This window comes from Pipistrellus hanaki, assembly GCF_964339955.1.
Source record: "Pipistrellus hanaki genome assembly, chromosome: 14".
Classification (NCBI taxonomy): domain Eukaryota; kingdom Metazoa; phylum Chordata; class Mammalia; order Chiroptera; family Vespertilionidae; genus Pipistrellus; species Pipistrellus hanaki.
The window spans coordinates 34,932,212-34,954,842 of record NC_140516.1 but is presented as its reverse complement, the minus strand read 5'-3'; the positions used below and the strand labels follow the sequence as shown (position 1 = coordinate 34,954,842).

Sequence of the window (22,631 nt, the reverse complement as noted above, 5' to 3'; positions counted from 1 at the left end):
GCACTGGATTCTCTCTCAGCATTGATGTTTCTGTCCCTCTCTCCTTCTCTCTTCCTCCAGCTGAAATCAATTTTAAAAATCCAAATACAGAAAGAAACTGCCAAGACAGGAATAGGTACAGGTACAGTACTGATCCTAGGGGGCTATATTCAGAGAAGAAAGACCCTATTCCGAGAAGACTGCCAAATTAAGGTACAGAAGGCTGTGAGGAGGACAGTGCCAATGAGGGTCAAAGGCGACAAAACAAAAAACCCTCCAGGGGGAATTCAAGGCTCTTCCACCCTTTTCCAACTCCAAGTCTCCTACCTTGGTTGGAGGCATCACATTTAAAGGCAGGAAATTCCAACACCACTATCCCATCTACCCACCCTCTACTCTCTCCCACCCCACCCCTGTAGGAAGCATTTGCTCAAGCTTGAAGGCAAGAATTGGGCCATGTTTCCCAGGAGGCAAAGTTTTCAGGCAAGTTTAAAGATCAACCCACACGAGTATATTCCTTTCCCTTCAGATGTGCTTTCTAGCAGTATCTGGAATGGAAAGAGCCCTTGGTTGTCCCCAGCATTCCTGGCCACCTTCTTCCCCTTTGTGGTACCTTCTAGTAGTTGGATCCAAGGCAGAGGCCTTGGCCTTAAAAAAAAAAGCCCAACATGAGCAGCTAGTGCCAGCTCAGCTATAGGCATCCTGGTGAGGTTCTGGTTTGTTTTAAATTTGGGTTTGGACCAGCTCATAACCAAGTTTTACTGTGTCAGTCATTATTCTGTCATGTATTTCCCTCAGGAAACTTGAGGAGAGGGGAAGCTGTGGTCTGGGCCATGGTTAAGGTACGCGCAGATTACCTTGCCCATTGTCATTTTCCCAGAATTCACGTAGTTCACAAGCGGCAAAGCCAGGATTAGCCTAGGTGTGATTGTTATAGGGCCTGTGCTCTTCCCGAGGAGCTCTTTCTGTGACATTGGGCTGGGCCAAGAGACCTTGGGAGAAATTCTCCTACTGGAGTCCTAGAGGAGAGTTAAACCTCCCTTCTCACATGCTGATCTGTTTTCTGAAAAAGGGAGAAAAGGTGTAAAAGCAGACAAAAGCTCTTCTTTGAATGATATCTTAAGTATGAGTGAGATAATGTGTATTTAGTGCTTAGTCAGAAATTGGCATTCCATTAATGGCAGCAATTTTGCAATATACTGTACTACTATACTATACTATGATTACAGTAATTCTTGGGCTCCAGGAATAAAATATGAAGTTTGAGTAATGTGTAGATCAAGGGGCACCTCTCCTACCTCTGCTCAAATATATTATCTTATTTTGAAGTGATTAAGAAAAGAAGGAACTTGGAGTTGGGATTCAAATAGTCCCCTAAGTTTTCAAAATGTAATGAAAATTAGTATCTTCAGTATTTCCTTGGGGTTTTTTAGTTTCTACTTCCTAAATGTCTTTATAGAGCATGGGTTGTGAACTTTTTTTCTGCCAAGGGCCATTTGGATATTTATAATATCATTCATGGGACATACAAAATTATCAACTTAAAAATTAGCCTGCTATATTTGGTTAAATATTTAGCATGTTAAGTGCCAAACCTGTTTTGTCTTCCTTTCCATTTCAGTCACTGGTGACTGACATGGTGCTGAATGTGTTAACTTACCCCTAATGCCTTAACAGGGCCAGACCAAATAATGTTCCCACCCTAGTCTAAACAAACCATCCTAACCCATTCCCCTTTATCACAGGTTGGTTAAGAGGTGTGAATTTCACTAAATTCTGGCCAGTGGTGTCTGTAAAGATGTTTGTTGGCCTTTTTGCAAAACTGAAGATGTATGCAAGAGAAACTTCCTTCTTTAGCTTTGCTTGTGAAAACATAATGCTGAGAGCAATAGCTGCCATCTTAACATCACTAGAAGATCATAGAAAAGCTGGTCCAGAGTCATCATATTATCAAGCCAAAGAACTAATCCTGAATTTCTACCTCAATGATTATATCATGTGAGAGAAAAATAAATCCTCTTATTTAGTCACATATTCTATAACTTGCAGCCAAAATCATCCTAACCAATATACTTTATCATTTCACAAACTTACCCCAAAATGTCCTTCAGGTTGTGGCAAGAAAACTTTATCAAAGGCACAGTGGGAATAAGGGCAGTCACTGGTGTCGAAGAGCCTAAGGATACTTTTCTGGCATTCCTGATAGTTTCCAGTGCCGTGGATTTGCAACTGGGTGAATGGAAGAGTCGGTTTATTTTCCTTGTTGCAGGGGTTGTTGATAAGGTCACTTGTGTTCATTTTCCTGCTGTATCCAAGGTTGAAACACGGGTCATTGATGTTTTCTTTTGAAACCTGAATGGAAAAAAATCACTTGAAGAGGTCATGTGCAAAGCTTTGGGTACAAAAGCACCTGTCTGACTTCATTAATGTGTAAGAATTGTACAATATCCCAGCACTCGGCATTGGCTGCAGAATGCCTCTGTCTGGGTTTTTCAGTCTTGGGAATAGGCAGATTTGTACCACAGGCACCATAAGTAGCATCAGATATAAATAAACTTTCTCTATTCATAGAAAGCAAATATAATTCAAACTGGGCCCAAAAATGCCGTTGGTTTGGAATGTTCCTCAGTTCTAATCACATAGGTCAGAAATGATTTCCTCTCGAGGTTCCTGGGTCCACATCAGATCAACAGCAAGAAAAGAGGGGCTTCAAAGACATAGTCTGAAACTGCAGCAGTATCGAAGCAGTACAGTCAGTGTTAGGAACAATGGGAAACTACATAGACTCTCAAAATTCTGAGCCTGGGTATTTCTCCAGGAGTTGGCCCCCACCTCCAAGCAAAAAAATATATATAAATTTAAAAAAAAATCAGAAGCTGTAAGACCTGAAAGTGCTTCAAATTATTTGCCAGTAGAATCAAAATGGTCTTTAACCCACAAACCAATATGTTCAAGAGAAGAAAGGTGACTGCCGTGGACCAGAGGCTTATGGAGCCTGTGCTCAGTAGGCATCTCTCAGCCCCCTCGCCTGTGGAAGTCATCTGTCTGATAGTGCTTCTGAGAACCAAAGAGCATGCTTTGGCGGAGAACAGAGAACTGTTATCCTTTTAGTGGAGACAGGGAACAGCTGGATGTGACATCCTTGTTCTGTGTTTGTTTATCAGGGTGTGCCTGGTACTCGCATAATTGCAAGTATGTTTAACTTTCTTGTCTTCAAAATGCAGAAAGCGTCTGGGGACAAGATATAAAGTGTTGATCCATTAACTTTGTGTTTTCCCCGAGCATTTTTTTCTCCTCTTCTCCAGGTTGTTTCTAACAACCCTGTTTTCTGCAATTTGTAGGAAATAGAGATTAAAAAGTGGGAAAGAGGTTATAAACTGCTCACACCCTCCCCTATTATAATGCCCTAGTGTGTAATTTTTATTGTCAATCCCACAGGGCTGAGAAATTATTTCCCAAGAAAGGATCTGAGTCGTGTCCTTGGAGATTGTGCAGTAAACAAATATAGGAGGGTGATGTCTGGAGGGAATGATTCTTACGGGTCGACCAGATGTACTTAGAAAGGTTTGGAAAGTACAGTAACCAACTTCAGATCAATCATTGAAGTAGAAGAGAAAACAACAGGATGTGGGGGCTGGCAGCCCAGATGTGGAAAAGTCAGGTCTGGATTCAGTTATACTTGCCTCACTGTCCTTGATTAGTTTCTTCAAGAGCGCTTGATCCTTCCCGTAGCACAAGAAGCTGTGTGTGTACACATTGTAGTCCTTGCCATACAGACGAAAGTACAGAGCATTCTTTGGAGACTCAATTGTCTGGTTTTGGGGCACAAAAGTGATTTGTGTAGAGGCTCCCCCAAGGTCCAAAGCTCCATACGTTTCCTCATTATTGGCTTCATTTCCCAGCGGGTAGAACCATCTCAGTTTCTGAAGGAGAGTACAGTTACCAGTGGTAGAAATCTCTGGATACCTACTTTTTCACATTATTCCTCAGACTCAAGAACTTCCTAATGTAAAGGAGCAAGGGCCTAAGGGTGACACAAAGCTCCCTGGAGATTCCTGAATCCACATCAGATCAAGCAAGAAAAGAGGGGTTTCAAAGACATAGCTCGGAGCAGTACAGTCAGAATTAGGAATGAGGGATTTGGGGCTAGAAAGACTCAAATTCATATCCTCACATATTTTCTCATTAGCCATGTAACCTTGAGCAGCATAATTACCCTTTTCTAGGCCTCTATTTGGGGCTCTAAAATGAGAGAATACCTCATATGGTTGTTCTGAAGATTAGCATAGCAGAAGACACATAAGTACTAGGTAAATATTACCTATTCTTTTTAATGATAGACTTTTATGTCTCACTCTGAAGCTATGGCTTCTTTATTCTCCAATAGTAAAAGTTCTTCTAAAAAAATTCTATCTCTGGTGACCCTTGTAAATATGGGGATAAATTAATTTGTCCAATTCATCCATCATTTATTCTGACAGACAATCCAAGTACTGCCTGAGATAGCAATGGCATTGGCCCCCAGGGAGCCACTCACCTTAGTGAATTTCCCCAGCAGATAGTTGATAGTAATCCAACCATAGGCACCTTCCTCTTTGCCAGAGATGATTCTGGCACCCTGGAAGTCAAAGGGGAAGCTTCTGAGAACTTCTGTCAACTCCTTCAGGACTTCATCTGCCAGGTTTTCATTTTCAAGTCTATGCAAAGGAAGAGCTGAGCTTACATGTTTTGTTTTAATAATTGCAACTACCCATCTCAGCCACAGCTTCTAGTCACTTCTCCCAGGAAGTGAATGATCACTTACTGGAATAAACAGAGAGATGGAAATACCAACACATGGCTGCCTGAGGGGCCTCCTTTGGGAGAAGCAGAACTATCTTTTAGCCCCTCTCTCCAAATCCAAATCCTTCCAATCACTGAATAGGTTCATCTTCTTAAAATATCACTTTTGTTGTTTCCTGGCTCCAAAAACTTATCAAAGTAATTTTAATTATTGTGGTGGTGGTAGCTGGGTATTGTTTGATCATCACTCATAGAGCTAGTGTGCCATGTTAGCCATCGCTGGTAGCTCCTAGCTGGTCACATACCAGGTCCTGCTTGAGGTTCTTAATTAGGACTGTAGTAGACACTGGGTGGCAAATGTCCTGGGACAGACACCCAACCCCCATTGGTGCCAGACTGGGGGAAAGGGAAAGAATCTTCCTCATATTGTGTCTCAGTTCTTGGGTCTGTTTGAGACCTAAAGGAGGGATCTTCCAGGATTGTCATAATGAAGATGGAATGCAGTTGCTTCTAAGATGTTTACTACTCAACATTGAGAGCCTCTGGGTCAGAGGATGCTGCCTTCCAGCTGGCATTAGACTCCTATAATCTCTGACCTGTGTAACTTCCATACTCTACTAAATGGCTCCCTTATCCCTAGTTTTCTTCCCTCCAGCCCACCTTCTCTGCCAGTGGCACCAGTTTTGTAACATCATTTAATGGCTTCCCATTATCTCTCAAATAAACTCCAAACTCCCTAGCCTGCCTTACAAGGCACTATGTGATCTGGACCCTATTTTCTCAGAATTCCATTCAGAATCCTGACTACCATTTACCAGGTATGACTCTGGGTAACTTACTTAACATTTATAAGTTGCAGCTTCCTTATCTGGTTAATAATCCTACATAATAAAACCTTAATATGTAAATCGACCGAAGGAAGGAATGACTGATGGCTATGACACACACATTCACACAGGGAACTTCCCCCTGGTAGTCAGTGCACTCCTATGGGGGAGCACCGCTCAGCCAGAAGCCAGGCTCTCTACTTCTTAGCGCTGCCTCAGAGGCGGAAGCCTCTCCCGCTTCTGCGGCAGTCGGATATCCCCCAAGGGGTTCCAGACTGCAAGAGGGCGCAGGCCAGGCTGAGGGACCTGCCCCCAGTGCACGAATGTTGTGCACCAGGCCTCTAGTAGTTAATAATACCTCTTACTATATAGAGCTATCATTAAAGCACAGTAATAAGAGCATGGGCACAACAAACCCAAGCCGCTAATATTCTCACTACTATTATTATTACTTTACTGTCTGTACCATATGTCCTATCTCTTTATAGTCTTTGGAACATGTCCTGGTCTCTCATATATGCCTGCCTTTGCACATCTATTAGTATACAAGCTCTAGGAAGGCAAGGATTCTTTCCTCTTCACCGAATCCCCAGAACTGTGCCTGCCACATAATAGGTGCCAAATGAGCATAGATTAAGGAATACATGATGTCTGCTCTGTCTGTGGTGCCCTTACCCCACCCTCCAACTTATCCTTCAAGATTCAACTCACAAGTCTCCTCCTCTGATAAATCTTCCTGCCCCGCTCCCATTCTGGGCAGGGTAAAGTGTGCTCCTGCAGCAGCCTTGAGGAACCTTCTATTAAAAAACTGATCACCCTGTATTGAAACTCTGATCTCCTGAAGGGCTGAAGTCCCCTAATTCCATATCCTGGGACCTAATAGGCAGTCAATATATGCTGCATTAATGAATAAACGAACAAATAATGCACACCAATACATAAAGATGTGCTAGTTGTGATTATTTGTGTCTTGGGACACCTGCAACTCTCTTGGTCTTCCCCCTCCCAGAGACTGAATGGCTAAATCTGTAGCCCCAATCTCAGAGTATATATAGGCTCAGTATTTTTCTCTGTGTCCTTACTCCCTTGAATTTCCTTGTGGGGGGGGGGGGTGTGAAGGGAAGGGCAAGAGGGATTTTTTTTTAAATGTACTTAAACTCCTAAGGTTACACATATTAAAAATTTGGGGGTTTTATCCACTCACTGAGAGTCAGGATATTTAGAATTTTGGACATTAGGGAAATGTGGCCCTCTCCCATAACTTCAGAGGCTCCTTGCACTGCCGAACCTAATTCCCAGCTGCTCTTGGTCCCTATGTATTGCCATACCTGAGCAACCGCATGCCTGCCGTAGCTCCCAGGTAAACAGGTGTCTGTGTGTGCTGGGCGAGTGGAATTATTCCCTTGGCTTTTTGCATGCAGGCATTCAGATAAGTTTTTAACTCCTGTGTTTTATGAGCAAATTTTGAGATTCCAGGACCTAGGAAAAGATGTAGAAGCAGATGATAATATATTTTTTAAGTATAGAACATACCTTGACAGTATTAGAGCAAAATACTGGTGTTTTCTGATTAAATTCAATAAGACAATTTCTTGATGTGATATTGCTCTACTTAGAAGGTAGCTCACTGAACCAACCTCGCGCTGGGTCTGTCTGCTGTTCAATAATTTTGCCACTGGATGGCGCAACGTTCACATTTAATTACATAACCTTCCTAACAGGTTCAGATTCTAATGGGAATCTTACAGATGGTTACTTTATGTAGCCATTTTTTCAAGTTTCTTCCACGACATTGTAATTTAACAACACTAATTCTAGAAGATCTAAAGGGATAATAATGACATATAAAACAAAAATTAAAATAAGCACCAGGCACATTGGCTTTCACTGAAAAGATAGGAACTGCTACTAATTAGCTACGCAATCTAATTAGAATAAACAGGAATAGCATCCATGTTTCCTTAGTGATTTTTCCACTCTGATTCCATGCCTCCCTAGAAATACTGTTTTTTCAGTTCTAGGGCAAAACTAATTGTTGCTATGGAGAGGATGAAAGCCAAGATTCTGTAAGCTTTTTGAAGTGAGCAATTTCAGTTCACTTTAAGATAGCATGCACCCTGTCAGTGCTTTATAGTGATTTTAAGATTTGGTTTAAAGATAAATATCCAGATATGTTATCCATATCTAATTTTCAGGTTTATAAAAAGCCCGGTTACTTAGCCATCATCAGAAAATCAGCTCCAAATTATCATCTATTGTTTTAATTCAAGAAGTCTGACCTTCAAGAATAGGTGGGACCCAGCTTCTGTGCTTTAACAAACCCTACAGGTGGTTCAAATTTGAGAACCACTGGTTAAGACATGGGTTTTTTAGTTGGTAGAATCTCCATTTGAATCCCAGTTCCATCACTTACTAGCTCAAGCAACCTTAAACACGTGGCACAGTATTGCACAACCTCAGTACCCTTGTTTTAAAAATTAGGATAAAAATACATGCTTCACAGGGAGATCATGAAGATGAAATAATACTTTTAGTATTTATATTGGTGCATGGCATCTTATTGATGGGAGGGACTATTGCACAGTTATTTTCTTAATTAAATCTTTTTTGTTGAAAGTATTACATGTGTCTTCTTCCCCCACTCCCCTTCCCCATTGAACCCTTCTAGCAACCCCTACCCCCCACTCCTGCCCCAGGCCTTCACCACCCTACTGTCTGTATCTACAAGTTCTTTGCTTGCATACAAGTTCTTTAGTTGATCTCTTCCCACCCACTCACCTTCGCTCCCCCTTCCCTCTGAGATCCGCAGTTCTATGCTTCTATGTCTCTGGACCTATTTTGTTCATCAGCTTATTTTATTCCACATATGAGTGAGATCATGTGGTACTTGTCTTTACTCAGTTATTTATTTATTAAGTCTGTTTATGCGTCAAGGGCTCAGTCCTTAGGGCTGATTTCAGTATTATGTTAATGACAATGGCATAACAGCAGTAGCTCCGCTGTACTCTTCACTGGACTTGCTTTTCAAGTGTTCCCCTTGCCACATGCATCTCGTGTCTCATGGTCCCCCCTCCCCTTTTTCTTCATCTTACCTTGTACCAAGCACTCTCCTATCTGAGTCACCACCCCTGTGTCATTCTCCTTTTCTGCCGGCCACGTATAGATGTACAAAGTCGTGTGCGAAGAGCCTCCGTCCAGCACAATCCCATACTGAGGGCAAAACAAACCAAGAACTTATCAGCATTACATTGTTCTTCTCCACATTCAGCTTGCAACAGAAACAAAAACAAAGACAAACGAACAAAAAATGACCAAGACAGGAATTTTCAAAAACATGAGGAAAAAGTATTTTAATTCAAGAGGAACACGGAGTGGGGGGTGTTGCCTGGAATTGTCCTGGTCACAAGATCTACCAGAACTCCAGTCACCCCAGCACAGTGGCCATCACGACTTACCCAGGGCTGAGCCTGAGCATTAGTATTGTTTGGAAGTTTCTGGGGCAGTTTTCATGAACAGCCAAGATTCCAAACCATATGCTGAAGTGGTGAGACAGTATACAGGGAACAGAAAGCCATTGGTTTAATAGTTCCCAAACTTGTACGCATAGCAAAATTATTAGAATCACCTAGAGAGCTTCAAAGACCACTGCTGCCTGTGTTCCACAGCCCAAATATGAAATTTAATTGGTCTGATACGTGGTCTGGGCTTTGGAAGAGAGACATGGAAAATACTACATTTGCTTACTTTTTATTACAAATATATCCAGAAATTGGAATTGAATTGGAATCACAGTAAAAATAAAACAAACAAACAAACAAAAAAAAAAACTTATGCTCCTTTTTCAGAGAAATATAGGAATAAGGGCTGGACAGTAGTTTTCGGATTGGTGCCCCTTTTAAGAACTTTTATGAAATAGAACTTTTATAGCAAAGTATGCAAATCTTAGCTGAGCATCCCAACGAATTTTTGTATGTGCACATCTATGTAAATCAGCACCAAGGTGCCCCTCTCAGTCAGTTTCCCCCAGGGGTGACCACTGTCTTGACTTTTGTCACCATGGATGAGTTTTGCCTGTTTTCTGAGCTGCAGTAAATGGAAGACATAGTGTGCCTCCTTTCTGCCTAACTGTTTACACTACACTGTCTCTCTCAGATGCATTCAAACTATATCAGTAGTTTGTCCCTTTTCATTTCCATAGAGTATTTTATATATTGTATTTTCCTGCACTCTACTGTTCATAGACATTTGGGTTGTTTCCAGGTTAGGACTATTAGAAATAAAGCTGCCAGGAACATTCTTGTACATTTCATTTTGTGTACATGACCTCTCATTTCTCTGGGATGTTCACCCAGGAGTAGACTGAAGAATGCCCATTTTGATCAATTTATATTCACCTTTGGTTACATCCCTGGGTTTAGTCAGAGGAAAATAAATGCCATCACTGAATAATAATGTCTGCCACAGTCTTGTGAAGGGCATGTGTACTCTTCACTTATCTCTATACTGGAGAGGAAAAGAAATGGGGAGAGAAACAGAGGACATGCTTCTAGAGTGTGAGTCAACTACTCTCATCACACGCTGCTCCTTTAAGTTGTGGACCTCCAAGTGTGGTGGTCCCCCTAGGTATTCTCCCTCCCAGGAATACACCCACACCTTCCCTCTCCTAAACTCTAAGAGTTCCCATGAAACTTACAACCAGGGGAACAATGGGGTATCGGTAGCTCATCTGGGGCTAACCCCCTTTTCTCTGACTCTCCAGTGAGCTGACAGCAGCCCCGCCTTGGCTCACTTCTTTCCCATAACCTTTTAAGGAGCCAAAGCAGCCCCACCTAGGCTCTCCTGTTGCTTCTTCTCTCCTAAGTCTTTCCTTGTCTCACTTTCCCCAACTTTAATAAACGCCCTCTAAAATTCATCTGGATTTGTGTTGTGAAATCTTTCCTGCATGAAGTCAAGAATCCACACACTACTGGCTGGCCCGAGGCAAACCCTCTTTGGTCCCTTTTTTTCTGGTAATATTAATTCTATGAAGTCCTAAGTAAAAGTCATGCTGAGAATGGTATTATGACAGTTGCAGATTACCTTGTAGCATCTCAATTTCCCTTTCTCTTTCAAATTTCATGTGTTGGATATCATTCTTTCAAGTTTATAAATATATAAATGGCTTTCATAGGAAGTTCTTTAAATATTAAGGTTGGCAATTTTTGTTCTATATAAGTACATATTTCCTTATGCTTGCCAATTAACTCCAAATCTCTGAGGTATCCAGGTGACAAAAAAAGGAAGCTTACTTCAGTAGTTTATATATGTATATCCTATATAATAGGTAATATGCAAATTAACCCTCACACCCTCACATCACAAGATGGTCACCCCATGTAATCACAAAATGGCCACCACAAGATGGTTACCCCCATGTCATCACAAGATGGTCGCCCCCACATTGTCATAAGATGTCTAGCATGTGAGGGCAGGTGAGGGAGACTAGGCTTGCAGGGAAGGGCAGTTGGGGGGGAGAGCCTGCAGGGGAGGGCAGTTGGGGATGATCAGACTGGCAGGGAAGGGCAGTTGGGCATGATCGGGCCAGCAGAGGAGCAGTTAGGTGTTAATCAGGCTGGCAGGGGAGCAGTTAGGGGCAACCAGGTAGCTAGGCAGGCAGGCAAGTGATTAGGATCCAGCATTTCTGGATTGTGAGAGGGATGTCTGACTGCTGGTTTGTGGGATCAGGCCTAAACCAGCAGTCAACATCCCCTGAGGAGTCCCAGATTGGAGAGGGTACAGGCTGGGCTGAGGGATGCTCTCCCCACCCACCCCCTCCTGCCCAGTGCACCACAAATTTCATACACTGGGCCTCTAGTATATTACACACACACACACACACACACACACACACACACACACATGAGAGCACGCGCATGCACGTGCACGCTAAGAACCTAAGAACCTAGACCATTGGGAATAGCTAATAATAGAGTCTATTGAGGTGTCAAGTTTTACTCTATTTAACCCCAGACCTGGGGGTATTATATCCATGAGTGTGAGGATCCTTGACCACCATGACCTCCATAGTGCTCTCTACCTTATTCCACATAGTGGAGGGTGCCCTGTGGTAATTAGCATTATGCCCTTATAAAGAAAGGGCCTATGTAGTTCTTGCTTGGGATATGGCAAGGAAGCAAGCTGGATAGGCTCCTCTGCAGCGAGGCTTGCAGTGAGAGGAAACCAAGAATTGGCCTTTGTGGGCTGAGAGGGGTCTGACTGATTTGCCTGGGGCCTTCAGATCCGTGAGAAACCTCCTGGGGTGGAGAAAGAGGGCCAGGGGTTACTCAGGACAAAATTAGTTTATTCTGCAGCAGGGTCCTTGAGTTCTTCCTGCCAGAAAATGTTCCGACCACAACAGCATATGATAAAAGTTAGCGAGGCAGCAGCAGCAAGCAGCCTTTATCCAGAATCAGGACATTCTGTCTGACTTTGTTGGCATGAAAGTCACTCTTCCAGTAGAACAAAGGAACCAGCCTGCTTCTATCGGGTTGTTTCTCCAAGGCCTTACACAGTGCGGGTGGTTGAGAAATGAAAGCTTTTATCCCTTTTCGTTGGGCAATTGTTTGAGAAGAGAGTAGAGCATACTTTTCAACGCAGGAATTAAGGACATTTTACCTTGTATCTACAACAGATTGGAATGCTAACCGGCTAAACTTGTGCCAAATATTTTTGTTTTCCAACATAGTTTGCAGAATGAAAAACTGACATTGTTTGCTGCTTGTGGGGTTGATAACGCTTGATTGACAATTCTCAGTTTAAACATTTCAGAACTTTGCCTCTGATTGTTACAAAACTATCAGCATAGCCACTCATTTTTCACACTTGGTCCATTTAAGAGCTATATGTTCGTTCCATCTAATTTTATTTTATAGACAAGAAATTGTGTCCAGAGCTATGCAAGGACTTGCCTAACAGATACTGACCATTAATGCCTTAACAGACCCACATAGCCACCGTATTTTGTCCTTTCACCACTACAGCATTTTCCAGTACATGTCCCAGGGAACACTGAGCCTGCAAGGATCTGGACAAATACCTTCCCAGAAGTTTAGGAAATGCTGCCTGCTCTTTCCCCTTCCTGGGCTCACAAACTGGAGAGGTAGTGATACTTCAAAGAAGTCTGACAGTGGAGAAACTTGCTTACCCTTGTTGACCCATCATCGCCCAGACGCAGTGATGCAGAATTCTCTCTCCAAGATAATCTTTCCCCTACAGAAATGCTTTGAGAAATGCCGTGCCTTGCCCAGGGTTTCTCTATAGCTCGTATTTTCTTCAATTAAAGAAAAATCAAGACTGTAAATAGTAAGGAAGAGATCTGACATCTCCTTAATATTATTACTTCAATATCATTTCTATTTTAAGATATAGAAGTATATCAAATAGCATCTAGAAAATGAAGTGAAGAGGAAAAAGACATTTAAGGTCCCATCAACTAGACATCGTTGCTATTTTTATTTATTTCCTTCCAGGCATTTGAAAATGCATGGTGATTTTTTTAGTGTTGTAGTCTTTAGTGTTAAAGTCTTACTATGCAGACAACTTTATTCTAAACTAGGTTTTGATCAGGCACATAATTTTAGCCATCATAACTGATCTTCACAAGCCCTGATGAGTGAATAGAAGCAGTGGTCTAGGGGGAAAGAGTCTAAAAGACTTTATTTGGTTCATGGAGATACCAATGTAGGGGCCTTGGGGAAGACCTAGAGAGGTGAATGACAACACCCTGAGCTCACAGAGAATGGAGGCCATGTGGCGGTGGGGCAGACCCCCCTCCTCAGGATGGAAATAACTACCTGTGCAAATGTCATAGGCACAGGCTTCTGGGTACGTCTCCCTAGACTTGGGAAGAGAAAAAGAGAAAACTGGAGCACCAGAGGACCTACTTTGATTCCTGGCTTTTCAGAAGTGGGATAGTTAATCCTCTCCTCTGAGTCTGCTCATTCACAAAACACTCTTCCTATAACTGGCCTGCTCTCAGTTCCAAATGAGCTATGTGACTTCTCTTCCAAAGCCTTTGCCCAGAAAGCCAGACCCTCTCGGATTAGATTCTACCCTCCTTCTCCATGTCTCAGAGTGCCTGTCGTTTTCCTCTAAAGACAGAACTTACCACAATGTGTACTCACATATTTATGTGGCTATTAAATTCATGTTGTCTTCCCTGCCAGACGGAAAGCTACATTAAGACAGGTCTGTTTTACTTACCATGGCATATACAGCATCTACCATAGTATATTCTACTATATGTGGGGCACAGAGAAGGAATTCAACAGACAATTGTTGAATTAAATGAATGATTGAGAGGGGTTATAACTATATGGCTCCTAAACTTCTTCAGTCCTAAAAGAAGTTAATTCAGTCTAACAAAAAATAGTGCCATTAGCATTGAGTTCCACTACCACCACCACTCCCCCAAAAAATCCCATAAGCCAACCCTTGCCAAGTGGCTCAGTTGGTTGAAGCAATGTCCCATTCATCAGAAAGGTTTTGGGTTCAATTCTCGGTCAGAGTATGTACTTAGGTTGAGGATTTGATCCCCAACTGGTGTGCATAGGAGAAACAACCAGTCCATGTTTCTCTTTCATCTAGATGTCTCTCTCTCTCTCTCTCTCTCTCTCTCTCTCTCTCTCTCTCTCTCTCTCTCTCTCTTCATCATTTAAAGATATCCTCGGGTGAGGACTAAAAAAAAAAAAAGAAAAACATAAGCCAGGTAACACAGACAACAATGTGATCACTTGTCTTGGTTCCTTCAGACATAATTGATTCTTCTGAAGTTTCTGTAGCTATAACAGTTATTTCAGAAACCTCATCAGTCTGTCTCAGTGAGTCTTTTTGAATAAACAAAGCTTATCCTTTTGAATGTGACTCTATTAATCTATAAACAAATCAGGTCTCCATTAGCTACAGCAATGTTGGCAAGGACTATAAACAATTGCAAACCATTTCCTTCCTTTCTTTTTTCTTTAACTGGAACTACCGGTACTAGATCTTCTATACAAATTACAATTTTATTGTTTTTATTTTTCTTTATTTTTATTTTTTTATCTTCACTCGGGAATATGTTTTTATGGTTGAGAGAGAGGGAGAGAGAGAGAGAAACACTGATGTGAGAGAGAAACATAGATCTATAGCCTCCCATACGAACCACAACCTAGGCAGATGCTTGGACTGGAAATCCAACCCACTACCTTTTGGAGTACAGAATGATACTCCAATCAATTGAACCACCCAGCCAGGGCTTTTTAAAATTTGTTTTTAATTGTAGTAAAATACACAGACCATAAAATTTGCCATGTTAAGTATACAAATATGTACTTCTGTGGTATTAAGTACATTCATATTGTTGGGAAACCACTACCCATCTCCAGGTGTTGTTTTTCAAATGAGACATTAAAATCTAGGGGAGTTGCCCTAACCAGTTTGGCTCAGTGGATAGAGTGTTGGCCTGTGGACTCAAGGGTCTCAGGTTTGATTCTAGTCAAAGGCATGTACTTTGGTTGCAAGCACATATCCAGTAGGGAGTGTGCAGGAAGCAGCTGGTTGATGTTTCTCTCATCGATGTTTCTAAGTCTCTTTCCCTCTCCCTTCCTCTTTCTAAAAAATCAATAAAATGTATTTTTTTAAATCCAGGGGAGCAAAAATAATATAGATATTCTTTAAGAGTATTTGAGATTAAAAATTAGAGCAAATGCTTCCAAAATTTCCAAAAAAGATAAAATCACAAATGCTCATTAAGAATAGTACTTTAGCCCTACCTGGTTTGGCTCAGTGGATAGAGCATTGGCCCTCAGATTGAAGGTTCATGAGTTCAAATCCAGTTAAGGGCACTCAGTTGCAATGTATCTCATATTGATGTCTCTCTCTCTCTCTCTCTCTCTCTCTCTCTCTCTCTCTCTCTCTTCCCTCATTCCTTCCCTCCCTCTTTCCATTCCTCCCACCCCTTTTACTCTCTCTTTAAAAAAAAAAATCAATGGAAAAATATCCTTGGGTGAGCATTAGCAACAACAACCAAAAGAACAGTACTTTAATTCCTTGTTAAAAAAAAAAAAAAAAAAAAAAAGATGGATGCATGGGGTCAGGCCCCTACACAATAGCAGCAGTTGATCATTCTGGAGATGCTGGCTCAGTGACCATAACATACTCAGAGTTAAGGGCCTTGCCTAGAACTCATCTCCCTCTGAGCAGTGTTATAGCTACTCTCCACTAAAGGCTTCGGAAGTGCTGGGCACTCTGTAAGTGAGTCACTGGTACCATTCCTCACAGCCCTTCTCAAAGTGGGTGCTGAATCTGTTTTACACACAGGAAACTGAGGTATAGAGAGAGGAATGTACTTGCCAAAGTCTCAAGCTAGAAAGCAGCAGATCTGGGACTGAGATCAAAGCCATCTGTTCCCTGAGCCAGCATTCCATAGACGTGAGCAGCTTTTAGTGAAGGCCTGTGGCTTGGTATTGGGTCAGCCTGGTGCCCTTGAGAGAACCCTGTGGGGCTCTGTGTTGCCAGAGTATGGACTATTAGTGCTAAGAGGAATGCCTGGCACTCGCTAACTGCCAGGGTTCAGTGATGAGCAGGCACTTAAGGAAGCGGTGAGCCAAGTAGACCTCAAAGCTGCCTCCCACCCAGGTTCACCAGGACAAAAGCACTCCCTCAGAGGACACTTTGATACAGATAATGATTCTTCTTTAAGGCCTATGTTTTTTAAAGTGGTCACTGCAAAGAAAAATTAAACACAGTCCTTGTCCTCAGTATGCTTAGTAGTTGGACATGTAAACACATCACTACATTAAAGAGTTCTTGTGTTTTGCCAGAAGTAACCCAGGCATGAGGCCACACCTGCCCAGCAAAGCTGAACCAATACTAGGTTAGGCAAGAGGATATATATAATGAGGATAATCTTTAATCTATTTAGCATTATTCTTTTTCTTTCCTTTTATTTTTTTAAATATTTATTTTTATTGATTTCATATATATAAATGAGGATAATCTTTCATTCTTCACAGCGCTTCTGGGAAGAAGAAATCGAACTGAGTGTGGAAATGATTCACAAACCGCATAGCCATAGCGCTATATAAGGCAATGTTATCACTGTGGTTTAGGAGGTATTCCTTTACTATTCAACCTCTAAACGAGAAAATTCCTCAGGACTAGATCCTTGCCGTCTTCTTTTTCTCCTTTTACCCACTTCCTATGATCTCATTCATTTCTAAGGCTTCAATGCATCAATGATCTCAGAGACATAGCTTTTGTCTAGATCTGTGCTGTCCAATAAGGTATTCATTTGCCACATGTGGCTGTTGAGCACCTGAAGTGTGACTCATCTGAAGTGAGATGTGCTATAAGTGAAAAATCACAGGGAAATTTAAGAGAGTATGGGAAAAAAAAGAGTATAAAATATCTCATTAATTCTTTACTGTGATGAATGTTGAAATAATAATACCAGGGTGGGCAAAAGTAGGTTTACAGTTGTTTGTAGGTAAAAGACATGCAGGCTGTGATTGTTACAATAGTTTTATTAACTCAAAAGAATTTCACAATGGCAGAGTGAACTTAGGTACAATCTCATTAAGTGCTCAGATTGCTAGCCTTCATTATTTACACATTGCTCTAATCTACTTGCTATTCTCAAGCACACTTAGGCACAGTTTTTACCTACCTTGCCCACCCTTGTATTTTGGATATATTGAGTTACATAAAATACAGTTGAAAGGAATCAGCTTGACATGCAGGCAGGGCAGGGGTCCAGTGGAAAGCAAAGGCAGGTAGAACATAGGCAGGGGCAGACAACAGTTTGAGTACGCCTAATCACAGAAACCCACCAAGCAGGAATAACAAAATGTTTTTGGATTTAAAGCAGGAGGCATGTGAAACTAGGTGGGGTTGGCAACCATAAGATGAACTGATGCTTAGAAACAGGGAAGTTCAGGTCTGTGCTGGGCAAGAACAATGAGGGAGTCAGGCAGGTGACGCCTCAGATAGACATAGAGCGGCAGGTGGCAAACATACACCCCTGGACCACTAGGCTTCACAGGCAGCCCATTACTGGGCCCCTCCCCTTCCGGGGAGTCTGAATCTGCTGGTAATAAATTTTCCACACTTTTGCTTAAATCTTCTGGTCCTCGGAGCTCATTCTTTGGCGTTCTGAGACACAACCCTGAGGGAAAAACCTCAGTTCACTGTCCCAGTTATCACAGTACTAAAGTTTCACTTCCTCTACTTTTTAAAAATGTGGATCCTAGAAAAATTAAAATGTGACTTATAATATTCCTATTGAGCAGGCGGGTCTCCTCTCTGAGATCCAGAGCTTAATATTCAATTGCTTCTTTGACATTTCCACTTGCATATTCAATACCTCAAAAGCAATTCTTCAAAAATGTAACTCAAAACCTTCGCCTTTTCCCAAACTACTACCGTATAATAGCCTTTTACCTAATCTCCTGTAACTGCTTTTATCCCTCCTCCCCCTAATTCACTGCAGCCAAAGTGATCTTTTCAAACACAAATCTGATCATGTTATTGACTTCCCATTGGCTTAGTATTAAAACTAAAAACCTTAACCTGACTTGCAAGGCCCTGCCACCACCAACTCCCTCACCATCTTTATCCAACACATGACCCTTCACATAGCTCTCCAACCAACTTCCTGAATGTATCCAGCTATTTCCTGCTGTGGGATTCTTTTTTTTCTTTTTTTCTTTTTTAATAAATTTTTATTGTTCATATTATTACAAATGTTACTTCCCCCCCCTTCTCACCCCACCCTCTGTCCTTTCCCCACCCCCCATTGTCCTCATCCATAGGTGCACAATTTATGTTCAGTCTCTTCCCACATCTCCCTCTCCCCTTTTCCCCAAGAATCATCAGTTCACTCCCCTTCCATACCTCTGATTCTATTATATTCAACAGTTAATATTGTTCCTCAGATTTTTTTTTTAGTTTCCTTGGTTTTTAGATTCACTTGTTGATAGTTATGTATTTGTTGTTCATAATTTTTATCTTTATTTACTTTCTCTTCTGAAAGAACCCCCTTCAGCAATTCATATAATTCTGGTTTGGTGGTGATGAACTCCTTTAGCTTTTTTTTATTAGTGAAGCTCTTTATCTGACCTTGGAATCTGAGTGATAGCTTTGCTGGATAGACTATCTTTGGCTGTAGGTTCTTAGTATTCATCACCTTGAATATTTCTTGCCATTCCCATCTGGCATGCATGGTTTCTGTTGAGAAATCAGCTGACAATTGTATAGGTGTTCCTTTATAGGTAACTACCTGCTTAGCTCTTGCTGCTTTTAATATTCTCTCTTTGTCTTTTGCTCTTGGAATCTTAATTATGATTTGTCTTGGTGTGGTCCTCTTTGGATTCCTTTTATTTGGAGTTCTGTGTGCTTCCTGGACTTGTAAGTCCAATTCTTTCACCAGGTGGGGGAAGTTTTCTGTCACTATTTCTTTCAGTATGTTTTCGATATCTTGCTCTCTTTCATCTTCTGGGACCCCCATAATTCTGATGTTGGTTCACTTGAAGTTGTCCCAGAGGTTTCTTACATCATCTTCAATTTTCTGGATTCTCTTGCCTTCTAGCTTCTGCAGAGGAGTGTCTTCTGGCTCTTTATGTTCCAAATCTTTGACTTGATTCTTGCGATCTTCTATTCTGTTTTTAGGACTCTGTAAAATATTTTTTATTTCAGACAATGTATTCTTTATTTCTTGTTGATCCCTTATCATTTCTTGTTGATCCCTTTTCATATCCTCATAGGTCTCATTTATTTTATCAGCCTTTTCTAGGAGACTCTTGAAAAGCCTTATAAGTGTGGTTTTGAACTCTATATCCAGTCGCTTTTTGTCCTCCATTTCTTTCGTTTGTGATCTATTTGGTTTAGGCATTTTCGCAGGCAGCTTTCCTGATGGGGCTGGGTTTCAGGGTGGAGCCTACAGCCTTGGCTTCCATCAGCCCCGCCCTATGCGACTCCTGAGACTCAGGGTCCTTCAGTACTTGTTGCAAGCGCCTCTGAGAGAAAGGTGCCCTCGATTTTCGCCTGCTGCCAAACTGTCTATGCTCTCCCCCAATGAGTCCGGTATTGGGGTTCAGTTCAGTTGGAAGTGGAGTTGGAGATGGCATTCACAGCAGTCTGGAGCCCCAGTCTCCTTCCCGTCAGGGCAGTCCTACAGCACAGCCGGCCGGCCCTTCTCTGCGCGCACTGTGCGCGCCTCCGGGACCTCCTCTCGCCGTTTCCTGGGGTTCCACCTTACAGCCCAGCTCCCTATGGGTGAGCCTGGGTCCCCAGGGTCTGGCCTAGAATTGGGGTTCAGAGCAGTTGGAGCTGGGCCCAGCACAATCAGAGCTTTTCTCTGCTTCCCGCTTGGGAACGCCAGCCAGGCACTCGGCCTCCCTCCTCTCCGGCTCCGTCCTCTCCGCACGCTGCGTGTCTCCGTACCTTAGGCTTTTACAGCTCCTCCGCGCTTCCTTCTGGTTTTCTCCTTGCTTCTGGTTGTAGGATTTCCAGTCAGTCGACTTTCCTGTAGTTCTGGGTAAGGTCCATTTTATATTTTAGTTGTATTTTATTGAAATTGTTGTGTGCGGCTGTGGCTAGTTGCCTACCTGAGCAGCCATCTTGGATTCTCCTCCTGCTGTGGGATTCTTGCACAGTGGTGCCTCGCATAACGAACGCCTCGCACAGCGAACTTTGGACAGGTTTTTCATGAAACCATCGGCCAAAAAGCAGAAAATGGATGAAGATGTGCAAGATTCGGTAGACTCTACTTAGTCTGTCTTAAAATTAAAAAAAATGTGGTTTTTTTTTTAAAAAAAAATATGTTTTTAGATGTATCTAAATAAAAATATGTCATCTTAGCATATTTTTTTTATGTCATCTTAGCATATTTTATGCTACAGAACGAATTATTTTTTTTAACATGTATTGTTATGGGAAAACGCGTTTCACATAACGAACTTTTCACATAACAAGCTTGCTCCTGGAACGAATTAAGTTCGTTGTGTGAGGCACCACTGCACTTGCTTTCCTTCTGCCTAGAATGCTCTTTACGTCCAGCTAATTCTAATCATACTTCAGATATTATTGTTAATGTCATTTGTTTTTCAAGGAAGACTTCCTTGGTCCTCAAAACTTTCATTTGGTGGCACTCATCACAATAGTAACTAATAATTTGTGTCATCTATTAAATGCGTTTCCTTCCCCAGATGATAAACTCAATCATAGCTATATTGGCTTCCCAATTCTGTAGCCCAATACCTGACACTCTATCAATAGATAGAGTGTCTACTACTAGACCCTGTGGACTGAAGGGTCCCAGGTTCGATTCCAGTCAAGGGCATGTACCTTGGTTGTGGGCACATCCCCAGTTTGGGGGAAGGGGGGGAGGCAGTTGATTGAGGTTTCTAATTCTCTAAACAAATGTACCAGACAGGAATATCTAAATGTGTTATTTTTAACTCATCATTTTTGGAAGGAAATATATTTATTTAAAAAAAACTGCTCAAAACAGTTTAGTAGCTCATGATATTTGGTATTAATTTACAACCAACACATAAAAAGTCTCAATAATTATTCCAAATTTCAGATTTTAAACATGTTTTATCATTCACCTTCTTCATCAAACTTAGCTTTGAGTGATTTCAGAGAAACTATCAGAGAGTGTGTTCTAAAGCAGCAATGTCCAATGGAACTTTCTGCAGTGATGGGACTGTTCTGTGTGTGAGTTGTTCATTCTTTAGCCACCAGCCACATGAAGCTGTTGAGCACTAGAAATGTGGCTAAAAATGCAAAGGAAGAACAAAATTTTTTATTTGGTTTGATTTTCATTAACTTGGATAGAAAGAGCTGCATGTGGCTTAAGACCATTAAATTCAACAGCATACATAGCTTAACGCGATCGCCAAAGACAAGTTCCTAAATATATTTGCCCTCAATATATGCCAGGAACCTTATTGGAATTACTGTATAACCTCAACCAATGCATATATAAAATAATCTTTGAGCAAAATAAACCAGTGATATTGCTATAAAGATTCACTTCAGATGCCATTGTCAGCTTGTCGAATATTTATACCTTTTATTTAAAGAATGCCCAAGACCTTATTCCATTTTGCCAGGCCAACACAACAACATGAGTCACAATAGACTTTAAGATGACCACTGAGAAGGAGAGAAGGTCATCCAAGACAAGTATTCATTAGGAACACAGAGCTCAAGTCTGTCATGGACTTTGCCTCCTTGGCGGTCCCCTTCTCCAATGATGTAATAAAGAATATGTAAAAAGGTCAAACCAAGAAGGCAATCATGTACTTTTGGAACTGGTAAACAAATAACAGAACTGAGATGTCATGAGGCTTCAACTGTGAGTGAAGTTTTGCCAAAAGAACCGACATCACACAACATTAAAAGGCAAGAGATCATTGCCAATGAGATAGTATCAGCTTTCCGTGCTGACAAAGGAGCTGCTGTGCCCAGTCCCAGTTGAATTTGTATGGCAAACAGATGCCAATGTAACATGCAGGCCTCTGCTGTGTAGCAAGTGATTTGGGTGTGTGGCAAACGTTTCAGCAGCCTGGCATATGCATCCACATGCCAGGCTCACAATTTAATATCTTCAAAAATACAAAAAAAAAACAAAACATACTTCTGCACATGTAGTCCAGGGCCTCTATGATTAAGTTAACTAATGTATATGTTACCACCCACATGCACATATGTGCTCATTAGCATAGTGGGATAGTCTGGTATATCCTTGTAGATTATTTACTGTAATTTCAGTGAAAGATTAAAATGGTGTATTTACAATATAAATTTAAATTTACCACATGCTTTCTAATTAATGGATTAAATAAAATATTGGCCATATTACAAGTTATTTGTGAGATAGTTATGTCTTTGAAATTTTACTTTGTTGAGTTTGAAAGGAAGGAGAAATAAATTACAACAGGGTTAATTACCCTAATTATTTTTAATGATATTAACTAGCTCTTCAGATGTGGATACATTTTCACAAGAAATCTATCT

At 41.5% G+C, this 22,631-nt stretch overlaps 1 protein-coding gene across 4 annotated transcripts in view; it reads right to left on the bottom strand.

The window, feature by feature from the left end:
* The window catches only part of ENTPD1 (ectonucleoside triphosphate diphosphohydrolase 1), a 92,008-nt gene that overhangs the window by 19,273 nt on the left and 50,104 nt on the right, over window positions 1-22,631 (bottom strand). For 3 of the 4 annotated variants that reach the window (XM_084903521.1, XM_084903522.1, XM_084903520.1), the window contains exons 3-7: window positions 8,681-8,798; window positions 6,917-7,067; window positions 4,517-4,676; window positions 3,663-3,902; window positions 2,074-2,331 (exon numbers count right to left, since the gene is read on the bottom strand). In XM_084903521.1, coding sequence (XP_084759647.1) covers window positions 2,074-2,331; window positions 3,663-3,902; window positions 4,517-4,676; window positions 6,917-7,067; window positions 8,681-8,798 — 927 coding nt within the window. Of the gene's footprint in view, window positions 1-2,073; window positions 2,332-3,662; window positions 3,903-4,516; window positions 4,677-6,916; window positions 7,068-8,680; window positions 8,799-20,212; window positions 20,343-22,631 lie in introns of those variants that run through there. The other variant, XM_084903523.1, reaches the window with a different exon arrangement.